General features: G+C 35.9%; 1 protein-coding gene across 3 annotated transcripts in view; it reads right to left on the minus strand.

Annotated features, from left to right (window-relative positions):
• Positions 1–1,965: 1,965 nt before the first annotated feature.
• Positions 1,966–17,395, minus strand: part of CEP162 (centrosomal protein 162) — a 43,348-nt gene continuing 27,918 nt past the window's right edge. For 2 of the 3 annotated variants that reach the window (XM_085574794.1, XM_021545984.4), the window contains 10 exons: positions 17,199–17,304; positions 16,357–16,483; positions 15,327–15,490; positions 13,850–13,954; positions 12,580–12,804; positions 10,833–11,503; positions 9,866–10,007; positions 8,821–8,919; positions 5,883–6,017; positions 1,966–4,251 (listed from right to left, as the gene is read on the minus strand). In XM_085574794.1, coding sequence (XP_085430920.1) covers positions 4,042–4,251; positions 5,883–6,017; positions 8,821–8,919; positions 9,866–10,007; positions 10,833–11,503; positions 12,580–12,804; positions 13,850–13,954; positions 15,327–15,490; positions 16,357–16,483; positions 17,199–17,304 — 1,984 coding nt within the window. In that variant the 3' untranslated portion in view covers positions 1,966–4,041. The remainder of the gene's footprint in view (positions 4,252–5,882; positions 6,018–8,820; positions 8,920–9,865; positions 10,008–10,832; positions 11,504–12,579; positions 12,805–13,849; positions 13,955–15,326; positions 15,491–16,356; positions 16,484–17,198; positions 17,305–17,395) is intronic. The other variant, XM_085574795.1, reaches the window with a different exon arrangement.

A 17,395-nucleotide genomic window follows, 5' to 3' on the forward strand; every position in this document is an offset into this window, starting at 1 on the left:
AAACACAAAAACGTTCTGCAGTTTTCAAAAGCAGCTATTTTAAGGTTGTCCTTCCTTTTTCCCCCCTTTTTAATAATAACACATAATTAGCCTCAGGGGAAAGGGCAATATATAACCTGTTAAAAAAAACCCCATCTTTTCTCAGAAAATCAACTCATTGATGCGCTACAAACTAGAATAGAAAGTGTTCTCATCAGAGCAATCTTCAAAAGGAGTACTTGGAATTTAATGGTGTTTGAAAATGGAATTTTTGTGAGTTTTCTTAGTGCTTGGCCTAAAGCCTCCTCTCAAAACTCAATATAAATGCATCACCTGCAGCTGATTTAACTGCAGAGAGACACAGCTATATATGTTTGTTTGCCTAAACATGTCTTGTATTCTGGAAGAACTTACTAGATCAAGTTATTTATCCCAGTTTTCAAAGGTAAATACTTGCAAAATGCTCTTCTATATAAACAATTTTAGTTGTGTATCTTAAATTAAAAAAAAGGCAAAACCCCACAACCAATCATGTAAAATCAGTAAATGCCTACTCATAGAGAAGAGAAAGAGAATGGTAAAACTGTGAACCTCTCTACTACAATCCAGAGCCATAGTCTCTGAGACTGCAAGGTGAAGTAAATAGGGTATTTTTTGTAACGAAATTAAGTTTTTATGCACCTGAGCCCTCCTCCTTGAATACTCTGAGATTTTTTGCCACATTTTAGCCTTGGGTATTGACAGGTAGCAAGGACAGCAGTGAAGGACCTTCTACCAAATGTTCTCCAATGAGAGCATGAGAGGCCTGTGCTTTCTTATTTCTGGATGAGAGTTATATAGTTAGCTATTTAACATGCTACTTTTAATTCAGAGATATCACTGGATTTGTTTTCAAGAGTCAGGGCAGCACTTGATACATAACCCCCTCATTCCTTGCAGAAGGGGATTGGCACAGCTAGTGCTGGTATATTTGTCCTTTTATCTTGTACTTTCCAGAATAGGTTAAATATGGGATAGAGGGGCAGACTTCAAAATGTATTATGTGCTATCAAATAAAGTCTTAATTCACAATAACTTTTTTAATTCGTTACATGAACAATTTTGACATGTACTTCATAGAACTTGAAATGGAACACACTGCTGCTGTCTCTGCCCCAAGTGCCATGATGAAATCTGATCTTTTTCTGCACATCATGTTTTCCTCTCTTGAAGCAATCTAGGTCACTGAGTCACCTAGCCAGCTGTACACATGATTTCTTAAAAGCTTCAAACATGACAATTGAAATTTTTATACTCTAGCTGCTTTGCTGCAAATTGATGAAGTCCAGATAATTATTAGGCAATGATTTAAAGATACTACATTTAATTCTTTTAATCCATCCATTATGCCTCTTGGAAATGCATGATGAAACAGGATGGCACAAGAAGAGGAAAAATATACATGAGGAGTATATAGTTATATAACTCCTTGAAAGATCACACTGAAATCCTCAGAGAGTCAGTAACAACTTCAGAGGAGAACTTCACACTTGCATCTTAATTCTCTAAAAGGTCACCCTAATGGCAGCCACTGAAGCCCAGAGAGTCTGTTACTGTGCAGAGGAATCACTTCATGGTAAATGCCTAAAAACTGAAGACCATGCTTCAGTGTACAACTGCAGAAATACTTGTAAGAAAATGGTAAAAACCATCTGATAGCTTACAGTAATGGTAAATAATACTGTCCCTCCTCAGTAAAATGGGACTCAGAGAGAGAATTTAATTCCAACCATGTAAGATATCAGCATTTGCTGAGAACTGACTGTAAGAACTGTAAAAAGTGTTTGAATGAACTGCATGAACATTAGGGCAACCCTCTGTTGCTGACTTAAGCATCATACATTTGAGAGAGTTTCCAGTAACTACAAATGATTCCCCTAGGATTCCTGTCCTAGCTGGCCTCTCTGGGAACACAAGGCTTGCAATAGTTGAAAAAATATCTCTCACTTCAGGTCACACACTTTAATACAGTGTTACACGTACAGCAAATTTTACAGGAAATAAATTAGTTGAAATGATTAAATTTGTATCCTTTTCATTTGCAAAACAGACCCAAATAAAGAAAATTCATTAAATTTACACATAGCTGATATTTTATATACAAAGAATTTTTATATTTACACATTTTATGAATATAGACTAATACTTTGTTAGATAGTGGCCAATTAAAAATACTGAAAACATCTGAACATGAAACAGTCAAGATTACCATATTAATTAGCAACCAACCATCCTTTAAAAACATCTATGTATATGTGTATACAGGTTCATTTTATGTTTGTGTATATGCCAAAAAGAAAAATCCTTGCACTATATGGTAAAATTTATTATACTCTTTTGTTTTATATGCATGCTATGCCACATGCTTGTGTGAGATAAAATGCACATTTACTGCTGGTCCCTGAAGAACACAATACATGAACACACAAGCACAGACCTGAACAATTTCACATCTGACTTACTGCTATGTTCAACCAATACTGCAGGTCCTTAGGGACCTTTCATCTTCTCTTTGCTCTAAATAAGTAGAGATTATTGAGATACAACCTCAATATATGTGTTTTGGAATTCTTAAGGACTTGCACCACTGATGCTTCAAACTAATAATGTACTGATTTATTGGGAAAGCATGTCTTCCAACCACCAAATAGCTATCATCATGTATTTTGAATTTCCTTCATTTTTAATTGCTGCTTCTTGCTTTTAGCAGCAGGTTTTTCATATATGTTAAGTGTAATAGCAATGCTCATCATCCCCCCCAGGTTCCTTTCTGGAACAGTGCAGTTCCTATGGCTTCAGAGGTTCCTAGGGCTACTTTTCCTGGAGTGATGATTCTTCTTTCCTTCCACTGCATCCATCTCTTTCTTGAAAGAAGAGACCAAAAGTGTAGCACCCTAAGGTACATATTTGTGCTGCAGCAGGAATTGCTCCTAGGTACCAGCTCTACAGCACAGGTATGTAACTGGCAGGGCCTGAGGAGAGGGAGAAAGCAACAGCCTCCAACATTCAGGGTGTTACCTGCCATGATGCCTGTCAGTTCAGCAGAAAGTTACCTCCACATTTGGTACTTTGGTCTGGTTTTCGGTTGGGTGGCTTTTTTTTTTCCTTTTCTGTTTTTTTTTCCTCTTCTTTTCCCCCTGGCCCCTTTCCTAGCTTGCTCACTATTTTAACTCTTAATTTCCCCACCTACACATCCCTGAAGTCTGAGCTTTAGCACACTGTCTTCACATCTGACTGGTCTCTTAGCATGTCAAGATCACCTACAGAGGTACTTACTACGTCAGATCCTGAACAACCCATTGTAAAAATCTTATCAATATAGCCTACCCTTTTAAAAGGGACACCAATGACTATACTCACACTGCATTTTATAGTTTTTTTTTCTGTATCTCCCCTGTAAGAATTTAGCCAGACCCACTCTGCCATCAGTCTTACCAACACAGCTGGAATAATCTGAAAAGGAAACAAAGAAGAGCTTGAATGTGAGCACCACCAGGAATGCCTGCTCTGTTCCAGCCCTCCAATCATTCACTAAAGTGCAAAGTCGTTTTAAGGGAAGGAATATTATATGAATTTGAGGGAGAGAAGCAAATGTTAGAAAAAGATGCTTTTCCTGTCCTATGGAATGAAATACATCAATGCTATACACTAAACATACAAACCAAACAGCTTACGACTCAAATTTTTCACAAAGGAATCACTATAAGACACATTAGAAATCAAACTTAAAAATATTCAGGCATGTTCTACAGTCTGAGAAAAAGGAATTTTTTCAATGGTAGTTGATTTATGGAATAATCTCAATATTCCAGTTATTAAAAATATGTAAATTTATTATTAATAAAAGAGATTACATACTGTATGACTAGAGTATTGCTTAATGCAAATCTGCCTCTGGACATGAGAGACTCCAGAGAAGACCAGAATGCAATGCAATTAATATATGTTACAATAATGATTTTCAATAACATTTCTATACATAAAATTCTGCTGCTCTATTTAACTACTACCTAATCATGTCTTCTAACAGCTGTCTGTCACTCCGAATCCACTGGAATCAGGTGCAGGAATAACAACACCTTGTTTCTGCAGCTCACGTAAAACATCCAGTATTGAATCCAACTCTATTCGAAATTTCTCCAGTTCCTGATTCTTCTGCTGTGCCAGCCTTCGCCACTTCTCAGCCTCCTGGGTTTGCCTTACTTCAGAAATGTGTTGTCTTAGTTGGGTTGCCTGCAAATAAGAATAAAGTCATCACTGTGACTTCCTATGCCAACACCCAGGCAGTGCTGCCACTTTGCAAAAATTTGACACATCATTTTATCTGATGTTCAGTCTCAAAGCTGAATTCTCATGTTTAGTGGAAGCAAGTTGTTATGGATATTAGAAAAATCATTCTGATTGCAATGAATTCCTTTAAATATTTGCACTAATGATAGAAGGGTAGAATTGATTCTTGACTAATGAGCCCCAGGAGAATTTAACTTATCCTCTCTGAAGCAGTAATTAAATTTCAATATTTAAGGCAAAGATGAGTATATAACATAAAACCCTCTAAAAATCAAAATTAACTTTTAAAATTTCCACTTAAATGTGGTAATTAAAATAATGCTCTGCAAAACAAACTAAATCTGAATGACATGCTGTAGTTTACTACTCTACTTTTAAAAATCACAAGTTCTAGGAATTATCAGAAAATGTCCTGTAGTCACAGAGATCTGATGCTCCTGCAGATAAAGGTCTGAATAACTTTAACATGAATCTCTGATATAATCCTATTAAGTTACACAACATAAAAAGTGTCATAAGATATCAAAGCTCCACACCACAGTTAATTGTAACAGATATTTTAAAGAGAGCCTATCGCTTAAAGGCCATAATTATTATATTTGTATTTTGATACTAAGGATAACCTGTTAACTTCATGCTCAGGAATTTCCTTTTCAACATTATTAATTTTGATATAATTAATTTGGGCAACTGTTCAATGCCCCAATGCTGATGATTAAAGGGGAAAAACTAGGAGAAAACAAAATCCAAAGTTTAATACATAACAAGGGCAGGAGCACCACAAAAAGCTGAAATTATTTAGTACCAATTATGTATATTATTATTTCTTTAAAAAATGCCCAAAACATTACGAAACATCTTAGTAAATACTATGGTATTCAGTGAGCTAGATCACAGAGTAGGCAGCAGCCAATACTTCACAGAAATAGTAAAGACATTCTTTAATGATGATTCTCACATAAAAGCAAATTAATAGCAAGAAATGAACTTGTTTTATGCACAAGTCTTTTTTGAAAGAAAGTAAGTATCTGATATAGAAATGTACAAGAAGAAATCCTTCTACAACAAAAAAATTTGTATATTAAAAGCATATTTCTTGAGATCTGGTTTTAAAATTTAAAATAAAATAAGATATTACTATACTTTTAATGTAGCTTTTCTGAATAGGATTACAAAGGCTAGATAATTACAGTCAATTGAGGAATATATCATAGGTTAAACTCTGCACTCCAAACTGTAGTCAATTTTCAGTAGCTCACTTTCATTGTGAAACTCAAGTATGAAATGATATTGTCTCCAGAGGTCTGTCTGGAGTGCAACCCTCTGGAACACCAAGACCTTCTTAAACCAGGCTGCAAGGCAGTTACACAAGTAATCTTAATTAGCACAGCAGGGTCGAGCTGACCAGGCCTGCACCCACACTCACTTGCATTAGCAGGCAAAGATAAAACCATAGCTGCATAAAAACTTTCCTTCTGCAGTGTGAGCTAAATAAGCCTGAATAAATACCATAAAATTACAGTTAAACCAATAAATTGCTCTTGAGAAGTAAATGCAGCTATGCACTGGTGTACCTTTTGAATTGCATGCTCTCTTTCTGCTTGTCTGCTCTCTATATGCTTGATTTTCTTTTCCAGGCACAAGAAATGTTTCATTTCAGGACTCTGGCTCTCCCTAGCGTCTCTCAGTTCTTCCAACAATTTTGTCACCTACAATCAAAGAGAATTGATGAAAATTGTTATCATTGTGTTGGGCAGTGTATAAATCAGATTACTAAAAAATGTATTTGCATTGTTTAATCATTACATTCAAAAGCTGTAGAAAGGAAGACATAAAAGAAAAATCTCCTTTGTTCAAAAGCTTTAACAGGGGCTCAGGGACTTAGGATTTTTCATTTCTAAGAAGTAGCTTGAGGACAAGAAAGTCTAGTCCTTTTTGATAAATCCAGTCCTGTTAATAATGTTATGAAGATATTGTGTTTTGTCACATTTTATACTTCATACAACAAAAGTTAACAGAGACTATTATGATTAGATGTTCTTACACTTTCCCTTCTGACACCCAAGATAAAGACCAAATATAAAAGATACCAGTGTATTTTGATGAACTAAGTTAATTAAAGACATGCTGCTAAGAGACATGATTAGAAGCCTGGATGTAAGTTTAATAATTACCAGGGAAAATAATTTGACAATGACTTAAAACTGATTTCCTAATCCTCTAGAAATTCTGGGAAGTTTTCTTATAAAGCCCTACTGGTCTATTGTCTATTCTCATTCTTTGCCTACTTTAAAGGACTTGATATTCCTTCATTTAACATCCAAAGTATTTTGGTCACCCTTAATGTGTGGAAGTAAACTAAAGTGAGAACTTTGACATCTTTATCCTTTATGACAGTCCCTAGCTTCCCTTAGCCAATATATTTGAGAGCTGCTACCCCTCTTCAAGCCCTCAGTCATCCTTGCCTCTGCTGTGAATTAGGTAGCTGGAAGCTTTGTGTCTTCACATGATGTTATAAATCTTACTGAGAAGTGACTCTGAGGCAGCTTACTATTATTTACACATTTCAAGGTGGCTTTCTAAAATTACATGGCCTACGTCAGTATAGTTTTGCCTGTCCATTATTCCAGCAGTTTTGAACCTGTTCAGCCACGTTTATCTGAGGAGCAGAAGTCTTAGTTTCAAAAGGTTTGTGCAACCTTTTGAGTGGCATATCAGAGCAGAAGTGTCTGCTGCTTGGCTGCTAAGTGGCCCTACTGAAGGGAAGGGTTGATGTGTGGTTTCAAGTATATAGTTAAATACAATTAAAAAATCATAGTGAAAAGATCTCACAAGGGGTAAAAAGCCCAGGGAGAAAACAGGCTCTGTGTATTTTACCAGCAACAGAACCACGGCAAATACAATGCAGTGCTACGTGCAAGCCATTAAGGAAAGGAAGTACACAGTTAATGGAAAATGTCCACAAACAGAATTTCTGAGATTAGAATTCAAATAACAATCCTCCAAGAAGTTCAGGAAAAACTTTGCCTTTTTTGACGTACCACCATTTTAGACAGAAGATTCAATCCTGTTACCAGTGAGATGCTTTCTCCTATCACTACTATTTCCATTTGCAGGTCTGGTTGTCTTCTTTTCTCAGCAAAACTTATTTAACCATTTAATGCTTAAGCAGCACAGAAGTTGCATTAGAGGGCAAAAGCAAGGCTTTACATAGATATTTCTCTCTGTACAGTCTTGCAATGATTTCTGTAACAAAGACACTCCTTTACATTTTCTTAAATACCAGCAGCTTGAAGTTGGCCTCTACCATGTGAGTCAGACTGGATGATCACGCTCTTAAACCATCACTGTCAATAATCTGTAAAGCATTCACAGAGGAAGCAGTAACATTTGTCTCATTGCACTCTTGCCCTGTTTTTCCTGGAAGAAGTATTACATATACTGACACCACTGGAATGAAACAAGCTCTTTAAGGAAAGCCAACACCTATATGAACCCAAAGTTGCAGCCTCTATTCTGCAAACACAGAACTTGTTTAATAGGAGATTTTTTTTCTCCCCCTAAAAACCCACAGTTTTATACAAATACATCACAACAGAGGTGGAATTTTGCTTGTGTCAGATAAACACCCAGATAAATCTGAGTTTAGTAAGATTAAGATTAATTACTTTTAATTAACCTTGCAAGTTAGAGTATTATCAAAATTAAGCTTAAATTAGTGATCTTCATATATCAAGGAGATGGTGAATGAAGTATAGACACAATGCTGAGACAGGCTACATCCTCCTCCTGAACAGGAAATGGCAGCAAAGACTGGCAGTACTTAAAGAACAACTAATGCATAGCAAATGCATAGCAAAAGCTTGAGCTAAAAGGTGGACAGAAATTTGATCCAACATTAACCCAAATGCAAAGATAAACTTTAGATTATTTGCTATTGATAGAAGTAGAAGATTCGAAAAAAAATAAAACCCCTCTATACTTCTCTCAAAACCCTTTGAATTTCTTAACTTTTATAGCTAACTTTCCCTTCCTAAGGCACAATAAATTTCAGAGATAGCAGAAGAGAAAGCCAGGAATATAACTGCCTAAGTCAGTTTTATGGCACTGGATGATGAAAAAAGAAAAGCTTTTGAAAACAGTAATCAAAAATCCTCTTAATTAAGAGGAATAAAGAAAAAGTCCTGTGGTCTATTTACTACTACCCACCATAACTCTCAGAGGATATGAAAACCTGGCTTAACCTGCTGATCAAACTTCATACAGATGTCAGACATTTCAAACAAAATAATAATGAAACTATTAACAACAAAAAAGGTCAAAATTCTGCATTCTCTTCTGTGTTGTTCTCTTGGTCACACTAGAAAAACTTTGCATTCTCAAAGATGTAGAAGCAACTGACAAAGATTTTGTTTCTAAGACTTATTTTACTATATATTATTTCAGGCTTGACATGAATTAGGATGAAAACATTTATTAGACTAGGATACCCCCACTGAAATTTAAATATACCTCTTTTTGTAGGAGTTGCTCTCTTATCTGTGAAACTAAAAGAGCTTCTTGATGTCTTTCTTGTTCACCAAGTTGTTCTTTAAGATGTTTTATTAATATCTAAAAAAGGTTTAAAAATATTTTATTGTTAGCATACACAACCATGACAAGGTTTGAAAACGAATGCAGAAGTACAGAAAAAAATAAGCAGCACTGAGAAAGTTGGGGCTGCTCAGGCTGGAGAAGAGAAGATTGTGTGGAAACCTCATAGCAACCTTCCAGTATCTGAAGGGGCCTACAGGGAATCCAGAGAGACTCATCATCAGGAACTGTTGTGATAGCACAAGGAGTAATGGGTACAAATTGAAATCAGGGAAGTTTAGGTTAAATATTAGGAAGAAATTCTTCTCTGTGAGGGTAATGAGACACTGGAACAGGCTGCCCAGGAAGGCTGTGGATGCCACAAACCTGGCACTCTTCAAAGCCAGGTAGAATAAGGCCTTGAGCAACCCGGTCTAGCAGGAGGTGTCCCTGCCCATGGCAAGGGGGCTTGTGAGTAGATTATCTGAGGTCCATTCCCCAACCCCTTAACATTCTATGATTTTGTAATTGTAACGTAAGTGCAGGAGTAAGTGCTGTGTGTGTTAACAACACTGCCTCCAACATGTGCGTGTGCACGGGCTGTTAAATAGCACACAGGTACATATGTACTATATGAAACAAGCCTCAATCTTAAAGTTCCTTTCCTTATTTTAAAATGTTCTTAAATAATCTGAATGAAACAGCTCTTTCTACCCTTTAACCATGCGTTAAATAGCCCTTCTTAGAGATACTCAAATGCCACCCGGACATGGTCCGAGATGACCTTTGTAAGCAGAGCAGTAGGAGAAAATGACCTTCAGAGGTCCTTCCAACCTCAGCCATTCTGGGATTCTGTGAAAACTGTGGCACAGGATGGTTTTTAAAACAATAGGTCCTACTTCAAAGAAAGTAAGTTTATAGTAGTACAGAAAGAAATAACTTTAAGATATATCTATATGTAAGTAATGTATCTACTGTATCTTACCTCCTGTGTTGAAATTCTGTTCTTTAGCTCAGCTACTTTAGAAGTAGAATACTCCTTTGCATGCTGGCAAACAATCTTCTCGACTTCCCTCTGGTGGGAAGCTTTCAGAGATGCAATGTATTCTGCTGTGTCTTCCTGTATCCTGAACAGAGCAAGAGAAAAGTGAGATGCAGTAGAGCAGCTACAGACAGTTCTTAAAAAATGCAGCACCTTCTCACTTGAACACACAAAATAATGAAAATGTTAAAGGCAGCATATCTTGGATATTTCATAAAAAAACCTTGCAAGACAGGATCACCATTATTTCTTTTGCTCTGAAGGGAGAGAAGGGTGGGAAACTTAGAATGGTGTATCATCTAACTAGAAGCAGTTAGGATACAAAAAAATCAGTCAATCATCTTTGCTGGTTCCTCTTATTAAAACAGTGGCAAGAGAACACAAGATTTTTAATCATAATGCAGCTATCTTCTTTTAGGTAACTATTTTAGAAAAGAATGTGTTGCAATCTAAATTGCATGTCAGCTTCATATACTTTGATTGTGAAGGGATGTAAGGGAGACTAGGTGAAACATAAGGTTTCTACAGTTGGCCAAGTAAATTCCACTGAAAGCACACTCCAGGTTTGAAGGAAAGAACATGGACCAAGCATTAATGCTATACAACACAAAGCATCTAAGATATGATGATTTACACTGAGATATTTTACTTAAAAGCATAAGAAACTGTAGTATTAACAAAAGCATTAACGCAGGTTTGCCCATAGAAAGAACTATGATAGTGCAGTGCTTAAAAAAACCCCAAAGTAACAACAAAAAAAAACAAACCCAAAACCCCTCCCAAAGCCAGAAACAGTACAAATGAAGGTATAAGCAACCTTCACACATGGCTGACATGTTAATGTGCTACTTCTATCCTACATTTGCCAATGCTTTTAGAAGGTTTTTAAAGGAATTTGTTGAGCATTTACCTTCGTATGTTACTTTCAGAATAAGCCAGTGCTGCTTGAGACTGCACCCGCTGCTGGCTCATTTCCAGGGACAATTTCTCCAGTTCCGCTTTCAGATGTGCATTTTCTTGCAAAACTTCTGAGAGATGAGAATCAGAAAAGGTATGTGGTTGGTGTATTTTGTCATCATTGAAAATGCTTAGACAGGGCTCAGTGTTGTTGGAATTTCTTCTATCTGTTACTGAGGTATTATTTTTCAAGACCTCGGCAGAGTTCCCATTAGTGTTTGTTTTATTTCTCAAATTATCATCAGACAACATTACCATTCTTTCTTTTTGAAGTTTCTCCACAGTTTTTGTGAGGTCTTGTATTTCTCTATTTTTGGTGACCAGTTCTTCATTTAGTTTTAACAACCTGTCTTTTGTGCTACCTTGTTTCATCTTAGAGTCCATGGACTCTAAGTCTTTATTATCATTTTTACTTCTGAGTTTTAATTGGGAATTTTGACTTTTAAGATTTTCAATTTCTGTTTGGAGGTTTCCAACAGTGATCTGATGGGTCTTCTTTAGATTCTGAAGCTCCTGTTCAAGTTCTGCAGAAGTGGCTTTATCACCATTCAGTTTTGGTGTTTCATTCATAAATTCACAGGCAAGTAGTTGCTCAAGCTCTGCAAGTCTTTGTTCATACAGTATCTAGGAGGGGAGTAGAAAGTAGTGACAAAAAAGCAGTTTCATAAGTGTACTGTTATGAGCTCTTACTATTCTTTAAATTCTGTCTGCTGAAATCTTTCTTCTGAAGAAAGATTTCAGCAGACAGAATACAAATCAGGATTACTAACAAACTAGTCAATCAGCTCAGAAATTAGTGAGTGAAATAATTAAGTCTCCTGTAAAACAGAATTACTCAAAAATTTACAACAAAATAATCTAATCACAATGGATGCAGTTACTGTGGGATAGACAATTACATTGACAAGAAAATATTTCATTTTTATGTAATTGAGTTCGCTTCAGATGCTACCAATGTTAATTTTGATATTATGTACTTGTAATATGTCAATTGGCATTCATGTCACATGTTCAAAGTTGTACTTCACATTTTTCAAAACATCCTAATTTTTAACAGAACAGATCTTTCTTTTTATGTATTAATAAGTATGAAGATAAAAGTATGAAGTCAGAAAGACAGATTCTTTCCTCCTAATGAGATGAGCAAAACCTAACCTTCTTAATACTTTGGCCTTTGAGGAAAGTATCATGAGCGGCTCATGGAGAAAATGTGGAAGAACTGGCCAATGCTTTCCTGTTTTGCTCATTAAGCATCTGTGCAATTCACCTTTTCCTTGAAGTAAATTGTCAGACTTTGATGCTTTAGGCTAACTGTCATGTAATTTTTAGAAAGGATGTTTAGTAGTTCCCAATGTTCCCTGCAGAAATGCTGTCAGCAGACCTTTGAGATAACTGCCTTTGGTACAACCAGGAATTAGAGAAACAGTTACTCTGACCCACAGGGTGAAAACCACTTACCTTAATTGTAAGAATTCAATTATTATGCCTTGGGAACATGTCCTCTTTGTTTCAATACTACCCTAGCAATTTCAATGCTATTTTTATCTTAGGTGCTGAAGGTACTGAAATTTCAGTTCTGAATTCTCTGAGTAATTTTCTTCCTTTGAATGTGGTCTTTGCCTTCAGTTTTAACCACTACCCTGTGTTAGACTTAGTTGCCTTGTGACTGTTACTTGCAAAGTAGACTACTCAACTTTTACCTTTATTTTTTGAAACTGTTGTTCCATGGCACGAAGGCTTTTCTTAGCTTCATCATCTTTACCTTCAAGTTCTGTTTCTAATTTCTTTATTCTTCTCTCCAAAAATTCAATTGTGCTTGTTTTAGCTGAAAGATCATTTGTTTTCTCAGCAGCAGCAGCAGCAAAAATCAAAGCAGGCAAAGAATTTGGATACCTTCTTTTTAGAATTCCTTCCATTTCTCTGATCTATTAATAAGAAAATTAAGTCAAAGGCCAAAAAAAAAAGTTCTAATGAAAAGGGAACAGAAATAAGTGATAGAATATTAACACATTTCATTCCCTTGAAGTGGAAGAATGAAAAACATAGATGCATATATTGAGAATTGTTTTATATTTCTCCCATTTATGTTTTTTTTACAGAAAAGACTTGTCACCTCTTACTGACAAACTTACACATGATCTTAAATAAATAAAGCAATGAAAATATTGCTCTGGTACAGATTATCTTATGTAAATAGACTAAAGAAAGTAAAAAAAAAAGGATCTGACTATGGCTCTTAATGCTGTGAATATGCTTTTTCTGGATTTGTATTCACATTCTACTTTTCCAAATGTTAAAGATATTTAATAGATATTTCATTTCATATTTTGTATAACAGATTATATGCCTTTTATTTTGTAATCTTCAATAATGTAAAACTAACACTTTGCACCCAACATTAATAACAAGTCCTTCTCTTATCTATGGATAAGATATTCATACCAGAATTCTGCAAAGGTTCTTGCCACATCCCTAACTAATGCAACTGCCACCTCCTAAAATTCAGGAAGGCCCACTTCCATTTGATGTTTCTTTAGTGGAAACATGGATTTTAAGGTCTCCACTCCCCCAGTTTTCATGAATCTTGTAGGAATCCAATAGAACTTAAATCCCTACTCTTGAATCAACTTGGCTGAAATTTGTCATGCTGTTAAGGAATTATGGAACATGGACAGGAGTCTTGTAAGATAAACAGCAAACTTTGGCCTTTGCCCTCTTGCCCCTTTTAAAGAAACTCTAAACAGTTATTTTAAAAGATTTTAAAATGGATATCAGCTTGTTAGAATATAGTAGCAAGAAGAGCTCTTCAAATAAAATAATTGCAGCTTTTTGTGTTTATGAGTGTCCAGTAACACAGGCTACTTTATCACAGAACTTCATGCTATGCTTTATCCTCATGAAAGCACTGTGGTTTTAAGAGATCTTATCTGAAACAAAGGTTAAATGAAAGACAGTTATTTTATTGCATACTTGTCGCTCAAGATCCTGAATTCTTTTAGCATCTGCTGCTCTGTCTCGCAAACGTTTCTTCTGTTGCACACACTGATCTCCTGCTTCAACTCTGAGCTTCTCAACCTGTCCAATTTATGAGAAAACAAATTGAAATATATGTATTGGGAGCCATCGTCCTGTAGTAAAAAGCATTTCAAATACACACAATATAATGGAAGTATGCTGCCACTTATGGTAATATCTGTACTAAATGATTCTTCAGACTCTAAACACACATGACAGCTTCCTTCTCCAAAGCAACTGAAATTAGATATGGAAATCTAAAAGAGAATTTCAGCTCTGGGACACTCCAGTCTTTATACCTGTAATACTGTTTCTTTCTTTCATACTGCCAGTGTGCAGGTTTGACTAGTAAGCTGTCATATAAAGTGCTACAGTGCATTTCATTATTTCAGAATGAGTTTAGGAAATGGTTTGTGATTTGCAATGCTACACTACATGATGTGATAAAGAAACAGCCAAAAGACAATGTAATGTTGTGCTTAAAATAAAACCTGAGCACCAGAATCAGGGGAAGGACCTGGATAACTCATGTTCCTGCACTCCTGTGGTGCCTGGTCATGAGGACTCAAAGCTATAACATAAAATTGAATTTCCTACCTTTAGTAGCCTCTATGATCTCTGTACAGGGATATTATATCCTGGATATTTAAAAATATTTCTATCTTTAATTCTTTCCCAGATTGTTAATATTACCAAGTCATGCTAAGTTATGCTTTTATGCATTTTATAGTTTGACTGATTTGCTTATTTCTATGAAGTCACAGCTATAGGCACCAGAATTTTTAGACACCAGTCCAGACCAGAGAAAATGCCAATAAAAATATTTTCTTTCACAGGGATGGTATCTTGATCAAAGTTTGATATGGTGGTGCCTGTCCCTGGCTGCTCCTTCAGCATCTGGAATCTCTCCAATAAAAGATTCCAAGGTCAATTACATTTTAGCACTGGTAAAATGTTTAGTTTTTGTGAACCCTATGTCCAATGTACTGACAAGCAGACAATGCAAATCTCACCAGTATTCAAGATTCATGTATTATTTTTGTTTTAGATTTCAAATGTTTTGGGTTTTTCCTCCCTACTACAGTAACCAGGGAGTTTTTCCTAAGAAAGAATTTAGAACTGGTACATAAGAAAAAAAAATGCATTGCCTAAGTTACTATGGAGCAAAAAGGAGGAAAAGAGTATGAGAAGAAGGGTGTTCCTAGTTGTTAACATAATAATATACTTCTTTCTCTTAGGTCAAGAAATTTGAAGGTTTTAGGGAAGCACATTACTTCTGTTCCCAGAAGCATGGGCAAGATGTCCAATAGAACCAATTTAATATACCAAAAAAAAAAGGGATTATTATGAAGGAAATAATTACATTACACTCATCACTGGAAAAAAAACAATTTTCAGTTCCAACTTCTTAGAGAAAGCTAGATATTACCACCTCTAGTCTTAGTTTATCAATTTCTTCTCTCGCATCTTTAAGACGGGCTGCATCTTTATCCAGAAGATCTTGATTTTCTGCATACCACTGAAGTCTTTTTTTTAAATGAGTAATTTCTTGTTTGTATGATTCTTCCATAACTTTAAATTCATAAGACTTCTCAGCTACAAGAATAAAACATTCTTAGAATTGTTTTATTAGTAATTATGTATTGAAGAAGTAATTAGTCAACACTGTCTCCCTCAGCATATTTCATGTATTTACTATTTTGACAACACTGTTACTGCAGTAGTTTTAAAACCAGATCCGATTTGGGATTTTAAAAGCAGCAGTATTTGTAAAAACCCCTTTATTTTTCTCATACATAGCAGTACTAAATGGCTTACAGTTCACCATAGAAAGTATTCAAAAGAGAATCTCAGGGAGATCTATTCTTGATGATGCTCTAGTGAACAGACCTTCAGCATCAGGATGAATGACAACATAGAATATTTGCTTTGATGTTTATTGATCATAATTCTCCCATTTAGGGATCAAGCTTTTTCAGAAGAGACATGGAGGTAAGTATTACTGCATTTACTGGAAATGATAGTCCAATTTTGAGCCCTCTCTCATTAATTCAAACTGCAAAAAGCTCTGATAAGAATGCTGAAAAAAGTCCCAAGGTGTAAGTTATAGGTAAAAAATGGGCAAGAACTAAATAGGAGACTGAGATGCAAAATAATAAATATCTTCTTATGAACAGAGTTGTCATGTAATTGCAATAATCTTTTTTCCTTGTCCAGTGAAAGACTGGCAAGATCACAACAAAGAGTTTGGTTGGATAGAGGAAGATACTTTCTAACAGAGTACCAAAATACTGCAGCATGTCCTTTACTGTATGCATTTGTTAGAAGTTCAGACAATATTTGTAAATGGTCTAGATGCATTTCACTAAGTAATACTTTAGTAAGAAACAAGTTTTTGTTACATATTTATTTACTGAAATGCAAAGAAAGTAAAATTATTCAACAAAATGAAGGTGCTTTACTTGATGCAGATGCAATCTGGACTTTGGCTAAATCTCTCTCTTTCCTGGCTTGTACCAAATCTACCTCAAGAGCTTGCTTATCTTGTTTTAGACGTCTTATCTCTTCTTGTAATTTAGCTTCTTCTTTCTGGGTTTTAGAGAAAACAGCAAAACATGAAAAACTAAACACAGAATATCACACAAAACCCCTGAGCATGACTTTTCATCATACGAAGATTAAATCACAATAGTTACATCTGACCACAGCAACATTAAGGTATTTTAATTTTGGTATTATTGTCAGGACCTGCAATAGCAGAGCACAGGAAAACAAGCATTTTAAAACCCCCTAAACCCCAGATTTTTTAAGCCTTAATTAACTGTCAAAGAAGTAGAAAACCTCTGCCTCTTGAGAGAGTCAATGTAGAAAATGGTCTGACTTACTTCTGAGACTGAAGACTGTAGGTTAAATGGACAGATGTACTGTTCAACAGTTCACCCTACTACATTCTACTTCTTGCCATTTTCTGCAGGCAGTCTCTCTTTTTGCTGCACATGTATGCTAGCAAACTTCAAGACCATCTTGGTACCAGAGCCACCTCTAGAGATGGAGCCCCTTGGTCCTAGGTATGCACAGGTACAGCAAAAATCAACTAGGGGGCTGAGATTTTGGGAGCAGCCAGTAACAGACTGAATGCATGTTACTGCTAGTGAGCTCCTAGCCTGATCAGCTCAGCAGGCCACGTCAGGCCTGTGTGCATTGGGCCACACGTGCTCCTCATGTTTCCAATGATATTATTTGTATCTGTGTGCTACATGCAATGGCACTACTCTGTTATCTTATAGGCTTGGTATATACCTACCTGTGCTGCTCGAAGCTCTGAAATCAATTCTGTGAAACTCTGATTTCTGGCTGGTTCAGAGTCCTGCGTGACTCGTGACTGGTTGTTAATCTTCTCTATCTTTTCTCTAAACAGCAACAGCAAAAGCAGTTATGCAATGTGGTGACTCAGCATACTATCAGTGGCTACTGAAAAACAAACACAACCTGCTGCCCCCC

The sequence above is a fragment of the Lonchura striata genome, chromosome 3 (assembly GCF_050655825.1).
Source record: "Lonchura striata isolate lonStrDom1 chromosome 3, ASM5065582v1, whole genome shotgun sequence".
Lineage (NCBI taxonomy): Eukaryota > Metazoa > Chordata > Aves > Passeriformes > Estrildidae > Lonchura > Lonchura striata.